The 26,947-nt window shown below is 37.9% G+C and overlaps 5 protein-coding genes and 1 pseudogene across 19 annotated transcripts; 1 reads left to right on the top strand and 5 right to left on the bottom strand.

Moving 5' to 3' along the window:
- Window positions 1-666: 666 nt before the first annotated feature.
- On the bottom strand, window positions 667-3,885 carry LOC107272819 (annotated as a pseudogene).
- A 177-nt stretch (window positions 3,886-4,062) lies between these two features.
- LOC107272826 lies at window positions 4,063-11,124 on the top strand. Of its 7 annotated transcripts, none has more exons than XM_015750361.2 (4): window positions 4,063-4,246; window positions 4,363-4,483; window positions 10,507-10,559; window positions 10,685-11,124. In XM_015750361.2, exons 2-4 carry the CDS (start codon window positions 4,386-4,388, stop codon window positions 10,732-10,734), a joined length of 201 nt encoding a protein of 66 aa, XP_015605847.1. In that variant the 5' UTR covers window positions 4,063-4,246; window positions 4,363-4,385; the 3' UTR covers window positions 10,735-11,124. The 7 variants fall into 7 exon arrangements, 6 of the variants coding, with proteins under 6 accessions (XP_015605847.1, XP_015605846.1, XP_024945887.1 ...); XM_025090119.1 differs by lacking the exons at window positions 4,063-4,246; window positions 4,363-4,483 and adding exons at window positions 4,727-6,400; window positions 6,923-7,128; XM_015750355.2 differs by lacking the exons at window positions 4,063-4,246; window positions 4,363-4,483 and adding exons at window positions 4,727-6,400; window positions 6,923-7,150 and having other exon boundaries at window positions 10,507-10,603.
- LOC107272825 (BLOC-1-related complex subunit 6) lies at window positions 4,615-12,464 on the bottom strand. Of its 5 annotated transcripts, XM_025090116.1 has the most exons (5): window positions 12,407-12,464; window positions 12,007-12,351; window positions 11,413-11,940; window positions 11,185-11,345; window positions 4,619-4,715 (listed from the first exon to the last, which is right to left on the bottom strand). In XM_025090116.1, exons 2-5 carry the CDS (start codon window positions 12,097-12,099, stop codon window positions 4,649-4,651), a joined length of 849 nt encoding a protein of 282 aa, XP_024945884.1. In that variant the 5' UTR covers window positions 12,100-12,351; window positions 12,407-12,464; the 3' UTR covers window positions 4,619-4,648. The 5 variants fall into 5 exon arrangements, with proteins under 5 accessions (XP_024945886.1, XP_024945883.1, XP_024945884.1 ...); XM_025090118.1 differs by having other exon boundaries at window positions 4,615-4,715; window positions 12,002-12,436; XM_025090115.1 differs by having other exon boundaries at window positions 4,618-4,715; window positions 12,007-12,434.
- Window positions 12,465-12,723: 259 nt separating this feature from the next.
- LOC107272822 (MAM and LDL-receptor class A domain-containing protein 1) lies at window positions 12,724-17,833 on the bottom strand. Of its 3 annotated transcripts, none has more exons than XR_001539063.2 (11): window positions 17,050-17,833; window positions 16,787-16,984; window positions 16,341-16,704; window positions 16,086-16,262; window positions 15,594-16,020; window positions 15,174-15,518; window positions 14,877-15,098; window positions 14,413-14,819; window positions 14,167-14,332; window positions 13,876-13,986; window positions 12,724-13,566 (listed from the first exon to the last, which is right to left on the bottom strand). XR_001539063.2 is itself a non-coding variant. In XM_015750345.2 (10 exons), exons 1-10 carry the CDS (start codon window positions 17,466-17,468, stop codon window positions 13,946-13,948), a joined length of 2,766 nt encoding a protein of 921 aa, XP_015605831.1. In that variant the 5' UTR covers window positions 17,469-17,832; the 3' UTR covers window positions 12,724-13,945. The 3 variants fall into 3 exon arrangements, 1 of the variants encoding a protein (XP_015605831.1); XR_001539062.2 differs by having other exon boundaries at window positions 13,793-13,986; window positions 17,050-17,832; XM_015750345.2 differs by having other exon boundaries at window positions 12,724-13,986; window positions 17,050-17,832.
- Window positions 17,834-18,250: 417 nt separating this feature from the next.
- LOC107272824 (serine/threonine-protein kinase nekl-2) lies at window positions 18,251-19,883 on the bottom strand. Of its 2 annotated transcripts, none has more exons than XM_015750350.2 (6): window positions 19,672-19,883; window positions 19,485-19,575; window positions 19,234-19,401; window positions 19,003-19,163; window positions 18,785-18,932; window positions 18,251-18,692 (listed from the first exon to the last, which is right to left on the bottom strand). In XM_015750350.2, the coding sequence occupies exons 1-6, from the start codon at window positions 19,728-19,730 to the stop codon at window positions 18,420-18,422; spliced, it is 900 nt and encodes a 299-aa protein (XP_015605836.1). In that variant the 5' UTR covers window positions 19,731-19,883; the 3' UTR covers window positions 18,251-18,419. The 2 variants fall into 2 exon arrangements, with proteins under 2 accessions (XP_015605836.1, XP_015605837.1); XM_015750351.2 differs by having other exon boundaries at window positions 19,485-19,597; window positions 19,672-19,794.
- Window positions 19,884-20,813: 930 nt separating this feature from the next.
- Window positions 20,814-25,331, bottom strand: LOC107272823 (OTU domain-containing protein 5-B). 2 transcript variants are annotated; one of them, XM_015750346.2, is made up of 13 exons: window positions 24,959-25,331; window positions 24,720-24,864; window positions 24,509-24,601; window positions 23,966-24,057; window positions 23,755-23,882; window positions 23,476-23,624; window positions 23,250-23,405; window positions 23,010-23,166; window positions 22,717-22,928; window positions 22,518-22,637; window positions 22,274-22,429; window positions 21,976-22,210; window positions 20,814-21,844 (listed from the first exon to the last, which is right to left on the bottom strand). In XM_015750346.2, the coding sequence occupies exons 2-13, from the start codon at window positions 24,858-24,860 to the stop codon at window positions 21,639-21,641; spliced, it is 1,845 nt and encodes a 614-aa protein (XP_015605832.1). In that variant the 5' UTR covers window positions 24,861-24,864; window positions 24,959-25,331; the 3' UTR covers window positions 20,814-21,638. The 2 variants fall into 2 exon arrangements, with proteins under 2 accessions (XP_015605832.1, XP_015605834.1); XM_015750348.2 differs by having other exon boundaries at window positions 22,021-22,210; window positions 24,720-25,329.
- Between the last annotated feature and the right edge of the window lie 1,616 nt (window positions 25,332-26,947).

The following is a 26,947-nucleotide window of genomic DNA, read 5'->3' as shown; positions in this document are numbered from 1 at the left end:
ATTCGATGCAAATTGAAGCTTCATTGATCTTGCAATGTAGAACTTTCTCTCGTTTAATTTAATTTAATACTTCTGTCCAGTATTATGAAATCGATGTAACGGCGATACGATTAAGCTAGCAAGAGAAATTCGTATATATATATTTACATTCGCGGTCCTTATTTGAATTTATCTGTGAAATGTCAAATCAAAGATACGTATGAATGCCTGAATTAGATGTGAACAGTGTACACTGAGGCTTGTTTTTTTCAACGCGGTTTAATGCATAAACTCCCGTTCATCTTCGAAGTACAAGTTCCTGATTGGCTAACAGCCCAGTAAAATCGAGTTTTTGCATTGAACCACGTTGAACAAAACGGGAGTAAGAGATTTACGATACGGCTCAAAGTATATCATAATACTATATATGTATATTGTTAATAAGGCAACTATTTTAATTGTTGAAGAACGTATACCTTTGTAATAAAATACATCTTATGGTTCCAATGAGTATGCACGCGCAGTGTTAACCCTTTCATCGCAGGTGTCATTCTACATCGAATCAAGATTATTTTATTTAAATTTAATTTGTCACACATCCTTCAGGATGTAAATTTACATAGTGTACCAAGAAGTATTTTCACTATTCTCAAGATCATCACATAGCTTTTAATAAAGATAAAGTATTTAATTAGTCCAGGTGGAGAATATAAGTATTTTGTGACCTTGTGTTTTGAGCTTAGCAACCATAGCATCCAGCACTAAAAGCTTGCCTGAACATTTTATCAGATTTTCGTCAATCTTTGGTAAACCAGCGTCGTCCAAAGGGCAATGAATTAAGTACGGGTGATTAACAACTTTTTTGTACAATACCACTATAAAAGAAAAGTGTCAAAAATATTGGTAAAGCATTACTATAACCGAGGAAAGATTACTATTAAGTGAAAACGTACTTCTGTTTCCAAAATTAATGTTCTTAAAAAATTCAGAGTTGCGATTTGTAACGTCCGTGTATTTCTTCCACATAGACGAATTACTTTTCTGAACATTATTACATGACTTCCAGCCAAACTGGTTCACATCATTCATATTACTATTGTTATCGCTATATTCTGAGGATATGCTAGTCGATGAGGATTCACCATGCATATTAAACTTCTGCGTGACGCACTTCCTCTTCGGCCTTCTTCCGTTGACTTCTGGTATAATAAGACCTTGCTTTTCTATTTTACTCAAAGTCTGTAGGTCGCTGTTCAAGATGGCTGTATACAAATCGTGCTGCAATTCAGTGATTGGAGTATAGACGATAACCTCTTTCTTTGGCGGAACTTCCAAACACACGTCACTTTTAAGTCGACGCAACATGAATGGTTTTAGGATCTCGCGTAAGCTGGCCATTACACGTTTCTCCTACTCTTGTTTCAGAACTGTTTCGGCGCCTTTCTCATCCTGAAGTTCTTTTGCATCAAACCATGACTCGAACACTGCCAAGTCGTTGAAATTCTCCGATAGAAGATAATCTAGGAGAGACCATAACTCAGAAAGATTATTTTGCAATGGTGTACCGGTTAATAAAAGTCTATTCATAGACTGTAATGATTTCAGTATCCTATGCGAAATTAAATACGTGTAAGTTGTCAGATAATAATGTCAAGCGTTTCTGGATTCAATCTCCTATAATTAAATATAATTAAAAAATTGAGCTCACTTGATTAGCTGACATTTATAATTTTTTATTCGTTGACCTTCGTCTACTACTATGTATCTCCACTTCTGACTATGCAGAAATCAGATTTCCATTATTGGTACTTCATATGTTGTTAGGACAATTGGCTGTGTGGAATGAGTTGTCAACACGCATTTTTTGCCGAATTTTTTTCTGCGCGGCAAGTCGCTCCGTTGACTCGTCGTGAAATAGGACGACTGATAGTTTTGGAGCGAACTTTTCAAATTCCATCAACCAGTTGGGTTAGTCGAAAGCGGAGCAACTATTAAGTAGGGACCGTTTTGACGTTTCTTAATTAGATGACAAAACAATGTAATAACTTGTACTGTTTTTCCAAGACCCATCTCATCTGCTAAAATTCCATTGACTGCATTTTCATAAAGTACTTTGAGCCATTGCAAACCCTCTATCTGATAATCACGCAGGACACCATTGAAATACTTCGATACAGCAAAACTGGCCACATCTGGAGTTTCAGATTGTGACTTTACATTATGCATTTCATTTTCAGAGATTGACATTAATTTTTCTGTAATGTCATTGGTATTCAGATTCTTTTTACTTTTATCAGTAGCTTTTTTCTTTTTTATCTATAATGAAACACACTCTTTATCAGATATACAATATTTAAGATCACATTTTTAAACAATATGAATATAAACAAAGATAAAGATGTAAGCATGAATATCACTTACATCGTTAATTATATGTTTCTCTATATCATATTTCTGAGAATTCTTTTTCACTGTTTTAGATTTTTTTTGTGGTTCAGTATTCTCATCAGGTACCGTTGGTAGATGTTTCTTTCCTTTTTCGGAGGTCACAAATGGCTGAGACTCATCAAATTTCTTAATTAAATAATTTGAATAAAACTGACTACGATCTAATAAATGCATTAAGCATTTGTATCGTTGCTCGCTTAGTCGATCTTCATATTCCTTCTCAGCAATGAGCTTATGTTCAAGTTCAAGCTCGTCAACAACTTTTTGTCTTTTCTTCATTTGTTTCTGTTCTTCGATCGGTATACTCTTGAAATTAACATTGCTCGAAACTGTGCTTATAGATTCATCCTTGACTGAACCTTCTATTAATTTCAAAATTACGTGTCATATATTATTTTAACGGAAAATATTAAACTTTTTAAACAAAATAAAGTTGTACAACATTGACCATAACAATATAAAATAAGTGTACAAGGAACATCATAAATAGAGATTATACCATTAAAAAGTCAATCAAAATATTACTCAGTCATTTTATTCCTTCTCGAAAACTTCGTTTGACCTTTAGGAAACTGCTTCTCATTTAAATAAAGTGAATTCCATCATACCTTCAAATGAACCGGCAATACTTCCAAAACCCGAGTCTTCTACAATGTCTAGAGCCTCAGGACTATCGATAGTATTGCTAGACTCTTTCGATAAAAGAACTTTTTGCTGATGCATTGTAATAAATAAATGCAGCAAATCGTAATTCTCACCAAAAACAAGTCGCACCACGCTGCCACAGGCAATCCTGAATAACCGGCAGTTGCCGACAGTTAGTTTTCTGATTCCCGCCAAATTCAGTTCGAATAACATTTGAACATGGCAAATTCCGTAATCTTAGAATCCCTCTAGTGGGACTCTATGTAATCTTTGCTGATGGCGTCTACGTAGCTTTGTCGGATGATTTCTACAACTGGAATATCAACCTCCTTATTGGCCAAATCTTTCCTAACAAACGATTTTGACCAATGAGAAGTCCAGTTTCCCGAATTCTTCTGATAGTGCAAGTAGTCACAGCATATGCACCAATGACGTATATGAATTAAATGGTATTGACCAGTGACGCTGAGCTGCCTCGTTGTAAGTGTTGCTTTGGGAACAACCGGGTTGTAGCGGAGAGCCTCTGCTCGCCAAGCGACACGTTCGTGATCGTGGTCAGCTCGGCTACGACGGGATCCGCATTATCGACGGAGGCGATGATCACAAAATTCTACTTCTGAACTCGCCGTTGCGGTTCAGCGCAATGTTTTTGGAATCGTCTAAAACTATAGCGTTGTGCATCTCCTTACTCATCTCTGCTATGAATACGGAACTAGGCTTCCTCAATTATTCTCTGGGATTGGCACATCTCCTCATTGGAGGAGTCAGCCATAAGGAAAGGAAGGAAGGAATTATTCTCTGGGGGCGGCCGTAGCCCAGTGGATAGGGTAGCGGATTCACGACCGAAAGGTTGGAGGTTCGCGCCCAACTTCCAGCGGCATTCCTCAATGGGTTTTCATATGAAAACTTAAGTGTGTATTTATACGGATTTCGCCCAACACTGTTCGGATTCGGTGTATAAACTTTGTAGGTCCCCTCACGCTGAGTTGCATAAGGCCCGTCTCGCAAGGTACATCGCTATCTATTGTCGAACTTCCAACCTTGATTATCAGGACCACTTACTGGCACATGTCCCCCATTGGGGATACAGCCATAAGGAAAGGAAGGAAGGAATTATTCTCTTTTCATACGCTATCTTCAGATCTCTTCGGATCTTAACTATTCATAGACCGTGGTAATCAGTGATAATGTGTCATGTTGTGTCAAACATAGTTTTGTGCTTGCGTGAAAAAGCGTAGAGTTAATTATTTTTCCATGAGCTGATTGTATTCTAGGTTTTCTTTATTTAAGATACACGTGAGAAATAATAAAGAATGAAAATGGCGAAGGACGAAAGCGGCGATCTTTTACCAGACAAAGACGCAACAAAAAGCTTTTACGCCAAGTATGAGCCCAAAGAAATTATGGGAAGGTTCGTAGGTGTTGACTTTCTTCTTTGACCCATCGTTTTCTTATTGTATATTCTCGAGTTTCTCTCATACATTGATGATAATTATCTCTTCCAAAAGGAAAATTGTGGTATTCAAAACAAATATTTCGAAATAACTTTATCTGTACGGAAATTCTAATTGTTCAGCTATCTAACCTGCAAATTATATAATTCAGAAAGCCATGTGTGTAACTTTTTTTCCCATAGATGTTTCCTAGAAAAGTATAAATTATTATGCTTTCACATATTACTGAATTAACAAAGTTTAATCAATACATGTCATCGTTTATTTTTATTAGTTTTGCATAACCAATGTGTTTGTGCACATACCTATATCTGGCATTAATTTGTATTTGGCTGACATTCAAGTCAAAAAACTTACTTCAATTATGTTTAATTGAATACGAAAATTATAATTTTAACTATATTTTTATAATTCTGAGAAAAACATGAATAATTCAAAATTCTTATATTGATTAATACAAAGATTTATTTTTAAACAAAAATATTGTCACAACCTTAAATTTATCTGCACAGAGGAATCTCTTCGACCGTAAGAATATAGCATATCTTCTTCAGTTACTATTCATTACCATATAACCTGGATTATGTCAGATATTTAAACAGTTTCTAACAATCTGACCAAATTTAAATATTATTTTAGAGCAACTTTTAATTCTAAACTAGCGCGCCACACGCGGCCTTCCGGCCGCAGTGGCTTGCCGCCTTGCATCGCTTCGCATTTTGCGTGTAAGGCACGACCGCTGACGTTCGCGCTCGCCCAAATTTCTCTACAATTGTACTTAATTATTGGACAATCGTTTATATTTCATAGTTATATGATGTATTGAATATATACAAATACAAAGATTCAATTTAAACCGATAAATTCTTTAACTTCAATAAAAATGAATGTTGTAAAAACTTGATTTTGGGCTGCTAACTTGAGTAGAAAGCATTTTCATGATTTGATGTCAACAGGAAAAAGTTGTATTTTTGAAAGATCTGCAACTTTTCCATTTAACGTTTTTTTGTAGAACGCTTAGAATTCGAGTTACAGACAAAAAACCGTTTTTAGCGATTTTTGGAGGTGACCGCGCATTCTGCGTATATGTACAGGATCAAGTTCAAAATAGAACCATAAGGTTCTAGTGATGAGAGGAGACCCCACACAAATTTTTAGCCCGATTGACTGAAGTCTCTCAGAGATAATCGTGTAACATGAAAATTTTTATTAAATAATACACGAAAAAATCGTAAAATCGATCAAATTGTGCTCCCATTTTAAAACAACGTAGAGGATCGGGATAAAAAAAATAGTTTTTTAGTTTGTACGCGAGGAGACCTCCCCCAAAATTTCAGCCCGATCGGCCGAAAATTGCGTGAGATATTGCATCTCACACATTTTTCGCGATAGAAACTATAAGGCACTTGCGTACCGCGGTCGTGCCTAAAAATAGAAGAAAAGAGATAGAAAATAAGTGTCACGTGCGTGAATGCCGAGCCTGCGGTAGACGTATGGTATCTGCGGCAGGCAGCTAGACATATAGAGAATGCGCGCATAAATCTATACGTAGAGAGAGCGAGATAGCGATAAAGAGAAAGAGAGAAGTAGATAAACGAAGAGAAGGAATACCGGAAAAGAATCTGAAACCTGATGACGCACCAGTAATGCCACTGGCAATAATAAATAACTCTAATATCAGCCGTAGGTTTAGCACTCATCCTCCAGCAACAATAGTCAATGGCCACTGTCTGCATGGCGGGGACATTGAAATTACTTTCAATGCCCCGCACATAATGCAGGAATAAAACGCACAAAAGCAAACGCACCGCAGTCCTGTTTTGATGCGGCCATGCAGCAGCCGCCGACTGTGTCCTCCGCGCCGCGCCGTCTATGTACGTACATAAATCTATCTACTATAGTTCTATATAGTATACAGAACCGGCTATGCCGTGTACCGTTTCAATGGGCCAGACGAGTATGAATTAACGAGGTGTTTGTTCGCTATCGCCACTTTTTTCCTGAATTAAAATCATCAGGCTTTAATAATTACACCGGTCGAATGTATTAAACGAGCCAGGCTGTTGAGAGACACTTTCGATGCATATAACTGTATATATTGCCATACATCGATAGGTTACGCTAAATATAAATGCATTTATAAATATTTGCAATATAAACCATATTTATCACGGGAATATTTTTAATTTCTATACCAACAATCTCACAGTCCCTCGCGTCTTTCAACTTCACAATCCGTTTCTACGTAATAGTATAATAAATCTTAAGAACGCGGTACAATGAAAAATATTTAAAGAACCGATCGAAGTGCTGGACATTCGGTCATTCGGGCTCTTATTAAAAAGAACTCCATAACTAAGAATAAGACTGCTTTGTAATGCAAATTCTTCTTGAAGATGACTGGACTGCCTTGAACTATAGCAACTCTATCACTAGCCATATAGACATTCTCTTGACCTCTGTACGTCCGATGAAATTCAGACGTCGCGACGCTTTGAGACAACTAAAGAATTCCTCTATACAGGATTTGCTTCGGTCACGCAGATGGTGTGAGGGAACGCCAGCGCTTTATTTTGCTCCGCATACAGCTCCAAAGTGCCATGTGAGACATACAATATATACATGTAAGTTCATATGTGCATATGGCATACGAGCCTTTGTTCATTCGTTGAAGTTAAACCTACTCCACAACAGCAACCCCCTCCGCTGCTCCTCCTCCTCCTCCTCCTAGAGTCTACGCTTATGGCTAGATTGCATTTACTTCTTGCGCCTGAATATGGGTGGCCAGGGAGTTGGTGCTTCTAATGCACACATCCTGGAACACGATATCTACTTCCCCATGAGACACATGAGGCTGCCGTCGTCCCAGTCTTCGGTTACAAAGTAGATCCCAGAGACGGGAATAATACCGCGGGATACGTGTTTCATTCCTAATTCTTCTTATGGCATCAGTTCAATGGTTCGTCATTGGATGTAGACTCGAGTTGAGTCGCGAAAAATTGTAATATACAAATATTTACCGGCCGTAACCTGCCATTAAATTCTGAATTCTTTTGTGGGATTATTCCCTACATAGGACATTCCAATAGCAAAGGTTACTATGCAATGCTCGTGCAACGGTTCTGATTTACCAATAATCCGCGATATATTTAATTAGAAATCACGAAAACTTCACATCCATTTAAGTAATTTTGAACCCATTCAGTCAGTTCAAAGATTCTTCAGACATCATCGATAATACTCAAATAGAAATAAAGTACTGATGGAGGGGGAGAAAGGGTGGCCTGAGGTAGGAATACGCATTTGTTATTCTGTCATGGATGTCTATACGTATATACCCAGTCTGCATAGATCAAAGAGCAAAAGTGCCGCTTTGATAGACCGATTACTAAGCAGGAGTGACGTGCCATGAACTACTTTATTGCAAGCGTTAAACTAAGCAGATACATAGGCAAGATCGTGCTCGCGAATTTACATAAGTCGATTTTCGTAAGGGGTTTCTTGTTAGCGGGTTAATCGTGACCTTTCGCACTTGGGTCTCGTGGGTTACCGACGAGTGACCGCTTTAGTACATTCTAACCGTGCTTCAATGGCCCCGATAGCATGTGCGTGTTACCACATCTGATTGCGCGCTGACTTTATTTAACAACATTTAACGGACTAACAACACCCACGACATCGACACTACGCCATGCCATCCTTTTATATGTATACAGAGTTATTCACGGCAAACGCACTGGCTGAAGTTGGACGCAACTGAACAGTTCTGTTAATGGAGGCAGTGTGGTCTTGTTAAACAAATGAAGAAATGTAAAATTCAATAGTCTTAGCAATATTATGAAGTTAACTTTCATTTCTTTAATGATGCCACCATGCTCTGATTTATGAAATCACCCGTCACGGCCAATTTCAGCTGGTGCGTTTGCCGTGAATAACCCTGTATATATCGATCGACATTCACCTCAATTGGGTCACCAGCTAATTTCGTTATGGAAAGTACAAATAAATCTGCGACTTCTATTTCTCGCCGCACGCAAGTCTCCCATGCGTATAATCAACGGATGTCAATAAAACCATAGTACCCTTAATTGACCTTCTTACTATATGTATGTTTATATCGCAACTCTTTAGGAATTCACTCAGAGACTCAAATTTATACATATACCGCTTTCTCATGTAAAAATACGACGAAGGATCAGAACCAGTATTTTAATGCTCAGCGAAGACATATCCTTATATGATAATAACGCAGTAGAAGTCGGGTGACGAGTTTCCGAAAGTTCTTATCGTCTATCGCCGTAAGGGAGGAATCCTCCAGATAGGACACCAAAGTTCCTCCATTTTCTCGTGCATTATTCAGGGTGACGCAAAGGAGGAGCCATTGGATTCTGTAGGACTGTATCGGTGGCGCGTCTTATGATAATTCATCCTGAAATGGAATCCATCCAACTATGGGCGATCCGTTGTTTTCTTCTACACATCGTCTCTTCATGTGTAATTTCTACGGATATATATGGATATATTGACTCTCAATGCGCCGGCAGACTCTAGCGTAATAAACGCCCATTGAGAAGTCCCCACACGAGTTAGACGCTCGGTCACGCACGCGTCGGTTTCATTATCCAATTTTTGACAATTGCCCCGAGCGTGTCTAGCATTGTCTCCCTGTTAAACTCGATACGCTGTACACGTAGCACAAATTCATACAATGTGTCGCACGAGTATCTATCTACGTAGTTGGCAAACTTTTCAAAGTTCTGTATGTCGCTTAAAAATCTTTAATCGATAGATTAACGGTATTGGATGTTTGCTTCGTTGTTCAATTTTTTTTTCTCGCCATTCTCGTGAGAAGGGATTTGTTTCGAATTTTTGGTAACCGGAGTACCATCATGATATTCTGGAAGGAAATGAAACAAGTGATGCATTTGGATGCTGCCACTGGACCGTAGGACTATATTTGGAGAGCAATAGAATTATGCATGTGCACTTCGCTTTGCGAGTAAACTTTTATTTACAATATCAAATTCAGTACAAGAAAAAATCTCGTTTAAATAATTGAAGCATATACACGTATTTAAATGCCTATAGACAACCAACAGAATGAATAGTGGGAATACGATTTTTAATAAAAGAAGATCAATTTCCGTCCTGCAGTAAATAGCAGTAACGAGCCGAAAGGGATGTGTTTACAGCGCTCTAAACTTCTTGCATATGCACGGTTAATTATTATACAAGTTTTTTCTCCTAAAAGGTCACGAATAAAAATTCAGAGGACCGCACGTACGACTGTAATTACGTCTATGCATATCCAAGATGCTACATGAGAAATGCATAGGCGTCACCAGAGCTCCCGTGTGAACAATCCTTAATTTCATTACTTCTGGAGTATCAACAATTCAAATGCCAAATGTTAAAGTGTATTGTACTAATAAACTTCCACAAACATATGCGTATCTAATGCGACATTACAAAAAAGCGAATTAAAATAATAGCTGAAGAGAACCTTGGGATTATCAATAGTCTCACAAGTAAAAATTCTGCCGATAAGCCTCTTACAAATTGAATTCACATCCCTTTCGTTTCGTGTTTCTCTACTTCAAAATTGTTGTCCGGGAACTATTTCGTAACAGTGTGAAATTTCACGAGATAGATAGCAAAAGAGGAATGGCGACCCAGCAATTTCTTATGAACATGAATATTCCAGCAAGGTCATTACGCTGTAATTATCATATTTATTAGTTACCGAATTGAGGTGTTCTGGACAGCAAGTTAAGCAAAATATTTTACAAAATTTGATGTATTACCACAATCATGAATAAGCGCGCCACACCGCTCCCCTCCGACTCCTTATCTAACTAATGCAATTTTTAGTTTAATCACAAAAAATATAGGATGTTTTCAATTTTTGGCTAATAATGAAGAGACGAAAAAAGATAAAACAAAAATAAGAGTAGTTTTACTACCTTTCCTGTGCTTACAGATTCATTGCACTTTCAAACAGCTCCAGCATCCTCTTCATCTCTTTGCTGGAAAGTGAGTGGACTAGTATGGTTATACATGTACGCCATGCATAGAGAGTAGGCAGACTGTTTGACCTATTCGAATATTCATGGTCTTCTAACGAAATCAACTAAAATGTTAGTTTTTCACAATTACAGAGAATCTTAAGAGATTCAGGCAACAGTGGAAAGAGGAGGATAGGCGGTAGACGACAGATCCCCCTCGGGAGTTGCAATTAACTCTTTTACCGCGGTGGATGAAGATAAAGATCAAGATAAAGAGAACATTTTAGAAAAGTTTCTACATGGTCCTGGAAGTAACTAAGTGTAATTTTAAACCTGGAATTAACAAGTGGTGTCTACGTTTAAAGAAGTGAATTCGATATAACTTTTAACTTAGTACATGTAATATAGTCTCAATAAATTAAGTATTTTACTTAAGGTAATTAGAACTGCCTACATGACTGCAGAAAAGGAATCGTTAGGGATATGTGACCCTTTGCACATGACTTTTGTTTCTTATTCGACAAACGAAGATAGATAATAAACAAAAAATGAAAATGTATGTATGAAAATAGTAAAGTGCTAATTGAATTATATTTCTATCGCCATGAGATAAAAGATAAATATTGTTTTCTTTTAATTATTTTGATACTCACATTTGTTCTGCCAGCTTGTATATTGGACCCATAGACTTTGATAGTTCTTCGCTCTTTGCCATGAGTTGATACATTGACTTTATATTATTATCCACAGCATCACATGTTTTACATACTGCATCTCTATAAGTTTCCAAACAGCCCACTGTTAGGGCAGAAGCCTGTAGAATAATTTTATAAAGATTATACCTCTTAAAAAATACAAAAATATAATGGGTCCGTACGTACACTGTGTAGAATAGCAGCAAGATTCTCAGTCAATGAATCTACGGAGGTAGCTATTTTTCTAGCTTCCATTTCAAGTTCATTCAAAACATTATGATCAAGTAGGGGAAGCTGTGGTGTCAATGCTTGTCTATAAAGACAGGGTGTTGAACTCCGAGATCCAGGAAAAGATGGAGTTTCTCCTTTCTTTGTAACTGGACTAGATAATTTGATTTTATTCTCCAAATCTTCAGCGACAAATAGGACCATATCTCCATCCTGCATAACAGTCCCTTCTAACTGAAGATATCCAATTGCTTTGTGATAACTTGGGGGATCCAAATCCTCATCTTCATCAGGACTAGCTCCACCACTTCTTAAATCAAGTCGATCAGGCCTGTTGCCCCCACTATCTATTTTCTCTAGGGCATCTCCCAAAAATTTGTCATCATCCAAATCTGGTGATTCAACTAGAGAGCGTAATTCTGATATCGGAGGTGATGATTGTGAATCGAATGATATTTCTGAGTAAGACGCTGTCATCTCATGTAGCTACAATATCATTATGATATGTAAATTTAAGTAAAATTTTTTGCTGTCTAGATAATCTAACCTTACTCTGTCTTCGTCGTAATCAAGATTTACAGTAGGCTTCTCATTTTTAACTGTAATGTTTGGTCTTGAAGAAAATTCCCCTTCTTCAGCGTCCATTTTTTTTTAAAACAGATATTTGACGCTTAGTACATGGTTCAGGATCTTTCTGCAGCTGACATCGCACGTTTTTGTAAAATGACGTTCAACACAATTTGACAGTTTTTTTACTGTTGAACTAGACAACAACGGTGCGTTCAGAAATCTTACTCAGGGTAATTCCTTCCTTTCCTTATAGCTGACTCCTCCAATGAGATGTGCCAGTACTCAGGGTAATTCGAGCGAGTTGCCTCTCTTTTTATTATCGTTATTCTGAAAAGAATAGATTGACACCCAGAATCGAATCTAGAGAGGTTTCTGAACATACCTATCCCTGATAACACCCTTTCTAAGTAACTCATCTCTGTAAGTACAGAATAGCAGATGGCAGCACGTCTCTATCATCTCTGTCTGTATTGCCATCCAATCATAGGTTTCAATATTAATTTTAATAATTTAGTACTATTTTTATATATCATTATTTGTAGTGGTAATTCACATTAATAAAAATAAAAGTAAAACTGCAGAATACAACTCCTTCTTGAAGGTCCTTAATGATCCTTATGCAACAAAAATTAAATAATCCACAGCTAACTTCAAGAAAGAGTCGTATTTTGCAGTTTAGCCCAAATATCTTTAGAGATTGAGATGTGATCACTATTCGTAGTTTTATTGATTATACATATATTACAGGTGGCGTTATAATTAACATAAAAAACATTTGTTGTACACATCTTATTAGCATTTTGGATTGACAGAATTTCTTGCTTTGTGTAACGTGTAATCTGATACGCTTTTAATTGGAAAATTTTTCTATAGTCATCAAAGGCACGGAACTTACAGCCGATACTGCGAGCATCAGTGTATTAATATTTATCTGCATGCAACTAAACGAGACACGGCCATGTTGGTGCAGTACCAATGATAAATTTCAAAACTACTGCAAATGTGATGTAGTGAAGGGTCGCACTTATGCAAAACTAAGCTTTATACCTGCTATAAGAGAATTGTGTCAATTAAAAATGCCACAAGAGGAAGAAGAGCATGAATGGCAGTGTACAGTTTTTGGTCACGAAAATTGGAAATAACACAATTTTTATGGAAATTCTTTCCCTAAGCGGAGTGGCTGACACATTTTCTATTAACAATCATTTTGGTGCCACTTTGCAATGATTAAGCAAAAACTAATGGAAACAGTGGATCCAACTCGACATTGAACTTGACACAGATGAACATTTTCGGATCAGACGTCTCGCTCAGTTTTAGATGAATAGTTGCAAACGTAGGGTCAAAATGCGCCTTGCAGAATATGTTCTCAATTTCGCGTAATCCATTGTTAGTCATCTTGGAGTAATAAAGTTACTTCAGCGTCCGATTTCAATATGCCACTAAAGTATCGACATAAATTATGATCCCGTATCTGACAAGCCCATATGTCATTATTAAGTTAAACGACACAATCAATGTGCAGTATGGACTTCACTAAAGCTATAATAAGAAAACCCAAAATATATCTGCGTTTATTGAAAACTGGACTCAAAAATTTAATCCGGGGGAATACTCAGCAAACAAAATATTACATGTCAGTGTAATTTTGCATTCAAATACATAACGCCATTATAACAGCACTGTTATATTGACATTATGAAAATGAATGGGAAATTACAACTAACATACATGTTATATGCAATATTGTATTTTCTGGTTTAATTACCAAAATTGTTTGAAAATAGCAGATGACTAGCGCCGGGTTGAAAAAAAATTTCCATCAATATCATATGTAGGATTTTTGCTCACATTTTACCCATATGATAATACGAAGTTCCCAGTCCCCTTAATATATGTATCTTGGATGTTTTGACTAATATTACGAATTACTGGCAACCGGTTGAGCAGCGACAGGTCGAACTGAAAAAATGCAATTGATAAATAATTGCATTATGTTAGTATGTAAAATAATATGTATCACACAAAAAAATATTGCCAAATCTGTTTTAAAAGAAAAAAAAATCTTGTCAGTTATCCATTAAATCAATGCAATCAGCTAAGTGACGCTAGAAAAGTGATATAACCGAATCTCTGACTCACTTGGGCATGCTTGCGACTGGAATTTGATATCGTCTATGGCAAAACCTCCATTACTGGCACTTCCTTCCAAAATCAAACGATACGGTGCTCTGGCTTCTATAGTAACTTGAGCTGCTGTCCACACCGGCCTAGGATTGTTGAAACCTTTAGCCGTCAATGACCACAGCTGAAACGAAATACATACAGCTGTAGAAACATTGAAATCATATTTGAATGAATCATGCTATATTCCGTTATTAGCTCTACCAGTTCCCTCTCTGAATCGCCATTTCCATTGGCATTGCCGTTTTTATTTTCATTTGCGCCGTCATCGACTCCAATTTTGATGATGCGTAAAGTCGTAGATTCCTCAACACCAAAAGCAGCGAACCAAAATGTGAAACAGATTGCTTCCGTATCCGGCGAGACACCAATTACTGGAGAACGTAATTGAACCTCTGACAATTTTTGATTATTCGTAAAGATATCAAAAAATACAAAATCTCCAGTGGCTCCAAACGTTTTATCCAATAGCTGAGCTGGTCTGTGTGCTGCAAATGCTTGCTGCCATGTCACAGTACGATCGCTTCCTATAGAGGTTATATTTTCCCAACCGCACAGTCCTTTTTCGAAACTACAATCTTCCGCTTTGACCATTGCGCTGATTGGTCGCACTGCAAAATAATGATTGACTCAACAAAATCATTGGGACAATTGACAATTTCACTTACCAGTACAATTGCCAGTATAGAAGGCTATATCATCAATTCCAATACTACCACTGGCTCTATTGGGACCCCAGGTACCTTCAAAGACAACATTAAAGTTTCTTCTTTCATTGATATTCGCCTGCCCGTAATTCCACGTGGGACCTTGGTTGTTGTATAATTGCCAGATCGGCTTAGAACCAATTAAAGTCTCACCGACAGGTTGTACGAATACTCGAAGTACACCTATCAAGTGGCGAAGCTCACGTTAGTATATACGTTAGGCTCGTATTAGTATATTTCAAAAATTTGTATTCCGACCTAAACTTGGTCCTGTTGAATCAATAAACGCCTCAAACATGAAATACCAGAAAGTAATGCACATTGGTTCATTGGATCCTTTCGTTTCACGACTAACTAATTGTGCGGTTCCTCCACTGTTACTCCTTGGTCCACCACGAGCGCGACCTAATCCCAGAAAGTATTCATTGCGTCGACTAACCGTATGTCCATTGCTGTACGGTTTTCTTTGATTTCTAGGACTTAAAACCTGACTGGCCACCCTTTCCCATTCCACACGATCTGGATCCCTAGAATTGATCCAATCGCACTCATCCACTTCAAAAGTACAATCCCTGATTATCGGTGCGGCAACTTGTGGTGAGACTTGAAAAGCAAAAGAGAAACAATTCATAATTCTGTTTTCAAGCAAGCAGCTACAGTGATTAAAAGTGAATTTACCTGGACACACTCCTTGGGTAAATGTAATATCATCAATAGCTATATCACCCATTCCTGTATTACCAACCGATGCTTCAAAGATGAGTTGAAAGTCATCCAAAGAACTAACAGTGACTTCCGACATGAACCACGCATTTCCAGCGTTACCGCTAAGACCCCAAATATCATGAAGTTGCGCATCCAAACTGCGAAAGTGTCTAACGTAGATCTTTAATGTTCCAATTCCGGAGCCGAACATGTGAAACCAAAAGTGCATGCACATAGGAGTGTCGGGCCCAGTAGCCGGGAAACTTGTGCTGATAAGCTTGGCTACATCGCCAGGCCGTCTTGGGAAACTAGAATCTATGAAAGCATAGCCTCCAGCAGTTGCACGGTCACTGGAGCTATCCATAGCTGGTCCGGTCGTTGGATTTCCGCTGCCACGACTCTGGATCGAATCAACATCACGACTCTTATTTAAAAACTAATTAGCATTCTCCTATGTTTACTCACGATGGTCCAATCAAAATCATCGTCGACGTCATTGTTCCAGTCGCAGAAGCCACCAGCGAAATTACAGAAGCCCGTACAAGCGGCTCCAGGCTGAAGATCTATATCATCAATGGCTATATATCCTCTGTAGAGACGGGAAGGATCCCCCACGTCAACTGGAACTCCTTCGATGATTAGCTGATGATTCAATAGTATAACGAGTGATAGGTTAGAGTGATACGATTTACTATTTTTTTTTTACTTTCTTTAGCTTACCGAGTGTATATCTGGATAGGTGTAGAGAATCTGGGCCTGTTGCCAAGTGCCCAGCATATAGTATTGTGCGTGCCATAGAACACGTTCTTCGCTCAGTGCGGTTGGCGGATTGCAATTGGAAATGTTTGTGGCATTTTCTATAGGCGATTCTTCGGGTCGCTCTTTCTTTATGGAATTCTCATCCACCCCCGTATGAAGCAGTACTCTGAGTCCTGCTGAACTGAGTCCATCCATTGCATATTTAAACATAAAACAAGTTCCAGAGACACCGGTGCTTCCCAACTGAGGACTGTGCAGTAGACCACCAGGACTTTTAGTTTTCAAATCCTTTGCAGGTAATTGAGAGGTTTCGATGAAAGCGTAACTATGTTAAAGATTCAATAAATATTTACCAATCATCAAGGGACATTTTTCATGAAATGATATTTATGGTGTTCAAACTATACCCGCCCTCTATTGTTCCTGCCGTTGAATCCGTAGATGGCCCTCCTAGCCAATTCGTACCCAATCCTGTACCTGGAACCCATTCTAGAGCACCTTTGCCATTTTGCCATTCGCAAAGAGATTGTACCGGTAATGGACCAAAATCGCAAAAGACTTCATCCACAGTGGCGGTGGGTGGCGGTATTGTGACCACAGGATATCTATGAGGTTAAATAAATTCTAGGAACTCGGATTCACTCTAAAATTTATATATCTTTCTAGATACCTCTGAGTTGAAGGATTTTTCTGTGCAAGTGTAGTGGGATCAGGAACTCTCCTTGGGGTAGATTGAGTAGAGGACGGAAACGTGCCTCTAGTGGGAACTATATCTGGTCTATCAGACCATTGTTTAGGTTCTATATGTTCTATCTCATCCAAAGGTTCCCGTTCTCTAAAATCAATACCACTCCGATCCTCGGGTGCATCAGGACTAATAGCATCCAATGGACCTACAGGACTACTGGGATTGGAATGATCTGCATCTCGATCCGGAGTAGATCCAAGCCAATCCGGTAGAGGGGTGCCGGTCTGAATATCTTCCGGAACGTCAACTAGATCGATCTGTTCCCCCAATATTGGGCCTCCGTTATACAAAGTGGCTCCTCTCGTTTCCAAAAACCATAACATCACCAACAGCCAATACATTCTTTAATTTTAGTAAAATCTACGTCAACACTAAAATTTAATTTCCACTTCCAACTCTGTATATGAAATAATTTTACGGCAAACGAAATCCCGCATTACGTGAAACCAAAATACCAGTCTCGACTGAGTACGAAGTGTGAACTGAACGATTGTCACTGGAGCACTAGGAGTAGAATGAATTGAAATAGGTTCTCTATAGTTCCGGTTTCAGTTTCCGGTCGGTCACGCTTGGTGTTCAGGTTCGATACCCGTTTCACGACAGCATAATACGTCGCACCACGTATCTCGCGAATCGTCAAACATGCCAGGCGATGCTTATCCATTCCTCTGTGTCAGCATCATTGTGCAGATTCAATCCTTTGTCCTCCAGAATCACCGATACCGACAGACACATATTACCCGTTACAGCTTCAACTGCAGTTCCACGATTTTTGATTATTTTCTGCAATTTCAATTTTTCTACTATATTCTAGTATCTTGTGACTCTAGGTAATCACTTGCCTATGAGTTTTCCTTAGCTTTTACTCACTGTCGCCATTATCAACGAAATCTTGGTATGGAAATTCAAGACTATCTCTACGGAGACTGACTTGTAATTGGATTAAGTTCGTACTCAAATGGTACCATGATATGTAATCAATAGAAAAAGAGTATTGTTTAATACACAGTGAAATCGAGTCGACTCTTGAACAATGAAGCATTTCTTTGACAAGGTTGCTGCTGACTCATTCAAGCATTATTGCATGACGACGTGGATTAGTGATTGGTGAAATGGTCTATCGTTCTATTATGTTGTGAAATTCATTCCATGTGTTTTATACAGTATATACATATGTATGTATGCAGGCAAATTCTGATTCTAACAGCAACCGGAAATTCCAATGAAATACAGCATGGTTTGACGACACTTCCGCAACTGAATTATAATAGTACACTACTTAAATTATAATATTACCTTAAAGATTTTAAAAATCCTGTAAAAACATCAAGAGAGAAATTCGTTTCGTGCTTACTAATCATCTCAACCTGTCTACCTAAATTTAAGTAAACGCGAGCAATGCTCGGCACCAGATAAGGACACATTAACAATTGGCTGGTCCGTGGACGATAATAAGCTTCTTTCTTTAACATTTTAGATATCAAAGTAACCGTACTTGCTGAAGTCCTTGCAACGATTGGTCGTGGTTTCTCCGTACACGTTATTTTGATTATATCCTTCACTGTCTGGTTAAAGAAGAAAAAACACATGAAGATTTAAAGATTCTTCTTCTTCTTCGTAACGGTGATCATAGTCTTACTCATATAAATTCATATACCGTTGCTGGAAACGGAAGATGGTTTGCGATCATCTGATAAAGTACCACGCCCATACTCCAAATGTCGCATTTGAGGTTATAGGGTTCACGTTTGAGCATTTCCGGTGCCATATAGTGGAACGTGCCGATACGATGCGTTAACGGCTCTCTGCAAATGTATAGTCAAATATTTGCAAGAGATCAAGCTGAAATGATAAAAGTTAAGAGATAATGCGTACTCGTGGACGTTCCTGGAAACTCCAAAGTCACCGATCTTTATGATATCCCCATAGCGACCGGTAAGCATTATGTTTTCAGGTTTAAGATCCCTGTGCAGTATTTGCTTGGAGTGTATATGATGGACTCCCAGCGTAATTTGAGAGAAAAGATAAAGCGCATCCTGAAAACGTATGCGTTATAAAAAGTTATTCTACCGGAATTGTATATTAAATATATTGTTTTTCTCGTACTTGTTCCTTGAGTGGCTGCTTACGCTTGTTCAATAGATCTTTAAGCGTACCACGCGTGGCGTACTCCATCAGAATGTAACTCCTGTTATTTTCCCTCCAAGCTCCATGATAATTCACTATGTTTGGATGTCTCATTCTCTTAAGACACTCCACTTCCCCCAAAATCATCTTAATCACCACATAGACCGAAATTCGAATTTTGATTGGATAAAATGGAATTTTTTTCTCTTAAAATGATATGATTACTTTACCTGGGACGTCAGAGTACCCGATGCTGTCAAATGTTGTTCCTTTATAACAAATGGTTTACCGTTGCTTCGTTTTCTTACTAAGTAAACAGCTCTGTCAATGGTACCAATTTTCACTTAGTTTACAGAGCGAAATTTATCGTTAATTTCTTGGAGTTTTCATTATTTTTCTTTTCTTTTATATACTCACCCAAATGTTCCTTTTCCTAGGATTATTTCGAACCTAAAATCTCTAGCACACAGTGACATTTTGCTTGATTTTAATGTTATCTTAAGTGGTGATACTTCATTGACACCTATGATCTTTGTTAAATATCGATTGCTTTGACATTGAATTTGTGTTTATCAACAAATAGAAGTTTAATTTGTTCAGAAATTTAAAGTTAGCAGCTGGATGATAGAAACAATTTGTACCAGTGCATTGCCTAACAGTCTGGACTGTCGACAATATATATTAATTTTAAATCACACATGAAATTTTAATCCTATAATGAGACGTTATGAATTGTAAATTGCTGAGATCAAATATTGTTTAATTAACATTTTTATTTTTGATAACTTCGTATAGATTACGAATATAGTTATTGCATAGAGGTAACCAGAACAGCATATGACGGTTCTCGAGATATCCCTATTGTATCCCCAAGACTGTATATGTTTTCATGGTCTGATTAGTTTTATTAACTAATTTTTTCTTCGATCTCTTCTTTTTTCGCATTTATAAATTGATCCACTTAAGTCAAACTACAGTGCTAGTTTCAATTGTTGCGACGATTTCAGTATACGAAAAAAAACTTAGACTTACCGCGAATCACAAATGACGATCACGATAAACGAAAGGATCACCGTTCGTCGTGTGAGTTAGCATAAACACCATGGAGGTACTTGCAAAGAGGACAGCCATATGGTACATTATGTCTGACAGCTAGTGGGTACAGTGAACATGAAAGATATGCTGGGATCGGCATAGAAGTTTTGGAGTTTTTGATATGCTATAAATTTCAATGCTTTTTATAGATAACCTTCTCAGTGACATAGAATGGTAATCAAAATACATTTGTATAAAGAAATATGGTCACTGGAATCACAAATGTTAAGCTATAGATGGATTTGTTATCCAATGTATTTTGTAATGTTTCATATACTGAAAAGTGATTACAGTACACCCCGACACATGGGATTCTAAAACAATTTCCTGTAGTGTGAATACAATACAGCGCGTGACTCTAGTGATTATCTTGATCTTATGTGCCAAACTTTTGATGAAAGATGAAAACAGACCAAGGGTATTATGACAGATTTATAAGTACATAATGAGAACACAATACAAAAGACATTAGCTGTACTTTTATAAACTCTGTAAAACAATCATTTTTATGATGAGTATTATATTTGTTAAACTAGAAAACATCTCTAAGTCTACAAACGTTGTTAGATGTTATACTTTTTTTATTTATTTATTTTGTTACAAATAATGCAACCAAGTTTCTTCTAAAGCATTTGATCTATGATGTTATATCAAGAAAGAAACAATTAAGATTATAAAAGAAATAAATATTTATGCCCGTCACGGCCTGTTGTAAACTACGTTTGCCTAAAAGAATAAGGGCCACGATTGAAGGTGGTAGGGGTAAAATTACATAGGCGAATTGCAAGATCGTAAATACTACGATATGACGCTGTGTCAATGGTAGCAGCGGCAAGAATATGAAAATAGTTATTCTTGACAAGTAAAGAATCTCTAACGTGCTTATCATAGCAGATGATTCCATAAGCTTCGAGATGAACGAAAGGATAAGAGATAACTAAAAGAAATGATAATTTAAAAAAGGTACGCATGATAGAATTTAAAAAGAATAATAAGGTGTTTCCGGCCTGAACTATGATTTCATTTATGATTGTATTTATAGCTGTACGTAAATTGTTCGCATTACGCAAATCGATGTAAATGAATATTCTATTGCACGAGGGTTACGCAATAAGAAACGGAGTAAAGTGTGAGATAGAAATAGAAGCAGACAGACAGTGAGATAGAAAAGCTAAACCACCTTCGGCCCTAGTACAATGGGATACAATAGACGATACTGCAATATAGAAATGTATATTCTTTGCTCTGATCTCTTTTGAACTTTAAGGATAACGATTGCTCCCTACGAATTAACTGTTATTAGATTCTATTATATTGGTAGTAGTAGTATTGGTATTCGTATTGATGCTGTTATTGATGAGACTGTTGTTCATATTATTAGCGTCGGTTCCGGTGCTAGTTGAGGTACGCGATTGCTTCAAGCTGTCCAAGTACTCCTGTTGTGAAGTAGCAAGTACTTGAGACAGTATGTCGCTATCCTCCCAGTCGGTCAATCCTGTAAAAATCAGTTAATATCGAGCGGTGATTATTACTTGAATTTGCTAAAATATTAAGGTCGTGTTATTGGTAACGATGAGAAGAAGGAAGCCTAGAACCAATCACTAGGTCGGTCAGTTGGGTGCTCACCGCCAAGGTCGCTTACTATCGTCCATGACTTCAAAATGATCTCACCAAATACTTCAGGTGGAAGGCGGTTGAACAGCGAAATGTCAGGAGATGTGTGGGACTCCTTGCTGCTACCTGGTACGGGCTCCTGAGGTATCAATTTGGGCTCAAACTCAGAAGACAGATGATCAACATTTCCAGAAGTTTGCGTCTGATGCTGCGGGGACCTTTTGCTATTCCGCACAGAGTCGCTCGCCTGATTAAAAGAACATTGCATCTTTGAATAATGTTACAAGCTTACATGGAAATGGGAACTGACCTTTGGAGAATTGCGCAGAGCATCCTGGCTCGCTTGAGTTGCCGTTGGAGATGATGCATGCCCACGTTGTTGCGTACGACCTCCATGAGAATGAAAATGAGTGTGACTGTGCTGGGCACTGGTTACCGTACTTGTACTGCTACTACTAGTTGACCGCTTTAATTAAAAACAAAAAAAAATAGGAATTCATTAATATCGTGTCATTAGACATGGGGTGACCAGATAATGATGAATTATTATTTACAGCTTTTCGCATTTCATTATCGCGCAGCCATTGCAAATAACTTTCTCTAGCAACCTGTTCCTCTATCGCCTCGTTGGTGGCTTCCCAGTCTGTGGCTTTTATTTTATCCTCTAGCATAGTCTATTTCAACAAACAGTAAGATTTTGTAATATTAACCACAAAATACAGTAGAAGCGTACTAATTATTCGATAAATTTACCTGTTCGATATGTAATTCCTCACTTTGACGCACTGCATCAGATATAAGTTCACGATCAGCAGAACCAGGATTAAAAGACGGTAGACCTAATCCTACACCAATAGTGGCTTTGTACGGGTCCACTATGCTGTTGTAGTGACTACCTCGTTGATAAGACAATCGTATTGGCTCGTTGTCACTTTTCAGGACACCGTGGAAAATATTTATGGGTTCTGTAAACCGTTAAAAAAAAAATTTTAATTGCACTACCTAGATTCATTACAGAGATCAGTTATTATGTAAGAAAACAGTACCGGTACTGTAACAAAAGAGCTCGACACTGCGATTGTACATTTCTGACATGGCTTGCATTTCTATATGATTTCCGTGAACATATTCCTGCCTCTTTCGATCTACGTATGTGCTAAAATCCTCAGCCACAAAATGAGAGAAAAACTCCTGGTTGGCAGCCTGAAATAAAATCCGAAACACGTTTTCAAGACGATCTCATATTTCTAATGAAACAGTAAATATAAGCACATTTCGTTACGTACAATATAATCCATACAGTGTTTCCGCACAACTCCATGCATTTCTTGATCGCCGTATACTTGATCTGCTACCGCGCGAAATAGGCACGCACCATCCTCCCCCATTTTCTTAACTATAAACCCCATTTTCCGCATTCGCTTCTCAAACCATCGATCGCGCTAAAATACAATTGAATTTAAGTATGATAAAAATGAAGGAAGAAGCTTGTGATTTATAACTAATACAGACCTCCTGCCATTCAGCCAATGTTAGATTGTTTCCAGTGCGACCAGTATATTCATCACCACTATTATAGCCATTTGCCAATTCATGCTCACTATTTGTAGTATTTGTCACAATGCTCATGCGACTGTTACTTATAACAGTGCTATCTGTACCTAGTAACACATAAATCCTAGATGAAATTTCACAGTAGGGTTCTGAAGAGTTTTCAGGGGGATGATGTTTGTAATTCTTTCTCTTTGCGGTACCATTATTGCGATGAACATCCAAGATGGAGAGATTTACCTTGTAGACCGCTACAGGAAGCAGTTGGAGGAGTTGCCTGCCTCTCACGTTCTCGCTCACGTTCTCTCTCCCTACCTCTGTCTCTTTCCCGGTCACGCTTTGTACGTGAAGTCCTACCAATACAACTACTAAAAAGTAAAAAATTCAAATGTTAAAATGCTATATTCATATTATTAACCTAAAAATATTTACTAATTGAATATTTTATTACCTATGAGGACTTGCTCGTTGACGATGGCGTTTGCCATGACTTGGTCCACCAGTTTCCTCAAAATGTTTTTCTTCTCTACGATCAACGTTGGCCTAAAATATTCATTTAATATGACAGTAAATACAAATAAAATATGTAAAAAAGTTACAAAAATAAGAATCTAAATACTAAGGTTGGATATTTGAGAAATCATACAAAATGCTATACTACATGACATACAACAATATCTAAACCCTATAATTTTGTTACTTTTTAATTGACATAAAGTAAATATACATACAAACGTATGTATCGAAACATGAAAGACTCAAAATAAATCTGATTATTTCTTATTTCATTGCACTGAAAAAATATGACAGTACCATTTAATGTATTATGAATCCAATACTAGTCTGAAAAATATCCGATTAGGTGCAGAAAAAATTCGAGAGAAGTAAAAATACTGTACAATGATACAACAAAAGGTTGATGCTCACTGTAAAATTCAGGCACGAATAAAGCAAGAGAAATGAAATGAAAATTGTGAAAGTAAGTATATTTTACCTCATATGAGCTACTGCTAAGAACTATGGGTCCTGAACCGTGTTCACCCTGAACACCATGCAGATCGACACCAAATCCACTATTTCCCCTCACCTGTCGTAACGTCGTCAAGAAAAACGGGAAAAAAAGAACACATTAAAATATTTATACACTCGATGAAATAGAATAAAATATGGCTGGAATCTCGAATATGGTGGTTCCACGATCGTACCTGATAGGGACCACTGTTGGGTAGAGCAATGGGACCTGGCCCATGTTCACTCTGCACACCATGGACATCTACTTCGGGCCCATTTGCTCCTTCACGCCTATCCTTTGTCCCATTCGTCTTCTTTTTCGACAGAATCGTCATCCTCCTGAATCAATTTTTCAATTGGCAAAAATATTCACAGCAGACTGTTGTTACGTCGCTAAGCGAAAGAAGTCCGAATGTCCCAGAAGTATACCCACAACAAGAAGGTCGTAGGTCGCTGTAGTATCCGTAATCACTAACTCCACGCACTCATTTAATAATTTCCACAGAAAACCTAATGAATTTTACGTTCACGTGCAGATTTAAACTATTTATTGGATTAGAGCATCTACACCGAAGCTTTTGTCAGAACTATGTCCAAATTTACATCACCGGTTGGACACACACACATGGGACTTTGTTAATCGTCTGTAGCCTTAATTCCTATTGTTTTCAGTGTTTTCTGATTCGGCCATATTTGCTCGATCAGCAGAAACCAGGAGACGTAGATCGTTGAATTTTCTCGTAGATTGGACATTGGTTGTATTGGAACTTGATACGATCGACATCTAGGTATGGAATTCAGTAATGGACGTTGTGAATGTCCTAAGCCACAGTAGGATGGCGACACTAGCTACAACTGTTGGGTAGTTTTGTCTCGTACATACAAGGCATAACGTGGTCCAATATGTAACGGCCGTTACGTACGAAAACGACTCTGTAAGTTTTTTAAGTTTGTACCGTTCCCTTTATGAATGCTCATTTAAATATACTATTTTAGTCATCGACCAACATAAAATGATAACCTCTGTAAATAGCTCATTAGCGAATCCTTTTCTTGTATTGAGTTCTCAAATGTATAGCTAATTGCATCACTTTTCACCGAACGGTACTTAAAGATACATACTATACAATAGCTTTATTATTAAAATCCATTAATGGCGTCAAAGGCGTTAAAATTATTAAAATAAAAATTTAAAGAATACAGTTGATCATTTACTAACCTGTTGAACGTCACGTTCACATTAAACCTGATCGATATTAGAACATATCCATCTAAATACTGAAAATAAATCATGGAATTGAGTAAAACAACATATAGCGGTAAAATTATAATTCTTACCGATTACCACGTAAAATATTGTTTTCCCAATTCAGCCACTGTTTACGAAACTGCATATATATGCTAAGTAGAAGAAGTCCTTACGGAATGATATCACTTTTAAAAAATGTTAAAAAGACAGATATGCGTTAAATTCCTCAGAATAGTAGTCAAATTTAAAAACCCTGTAAAACAATCACTCTGAGAAATATCGTTAAATTCCTCTTTCAAGGAATGGTTACTTGTTAACGTATTTGTCTATAGCAAAAAATTTGTTGAATAGCAAGACGACACACGAAGTGCACTTTTTGAATACAGTCCATCAATCGAAGATCAATAAGCTGTCGATCGATGCTCGTAAGAATGGCAGGGCATCAAAAAATGTGTGTTCAGCCCTGTACCTTACCCCTGGAGCAAAATTTTCCCCTGAAACCGCCTACGCCCCCCCACTACAGCAACTCCCATCACGAGCATCAGCAGTAGAGCGAGAGAACTACCCCTGTGTCTCGTGCTCCCGTTAGCCCAGTGCGAACCCAGAGGGAAAGCAAGCAGTCGGTAGTGGGGGTAGCCTCTACCAAAACCACCCTCTGCCACCCACGCAATCAATAGCAGGCCTAGCGTCTCTACTGAATGGACTTTACCATCCCTGTGCCCTCCGCTTTCCACGCCTACCCAACCCCCTGTATTGATTACTACGCCAGCGGGGGTTGAGGGATGCTCTATCGACCCACCCAGCTGTATTACAGTTCATTCATAAATTTTCGGTTTTCTCTGGTAATCGTCACCGATCACCTTTGTGAGTAACGCCAAGCAAATCCTGACTAACGAGATTGTGCTAGTCAGGCTACATTCTGAACGATACTGCCACCTGTTTATCCTCTCCTTTTTCTTTCATTTTTTCATTTCTTTTAACTTTTTTAACCTCATCCACTTGTTGTACAGAGCCAGGCCTTCCGTGACTTATGTATCCTAGTCCTGTAGTTGAGACTGGAAAGACTTGGGTATTTTTCTTTTGGAACTCTTTCTCACTTACTATAGACGATTGTTTAATCGGGTGGTTTACCATTATAATTGAAAATGTAATTCACATACACACGTCTATCCA

This window comes from Cephus cinctus, unplaced genomic scaffold (assembly GCF_000341935.2).
Source record: "Cephus cinctus unplaced genomic scaffold, Ccin1 Ccin1_scaffold1295, whole genome shotgun sequence".
Classification (NCBI taxonomy): Eukaryota; Metazoa; Arthropoda; class Insecta; order Hymenoptera; family Cephidae; genus Cephus; species Cephus cinctus.
The sequence above is the reverse complement of the archived record's forward strand: the minus strand, read 5'-3'. Positions and strand labels throughout refer to the sequence as shown.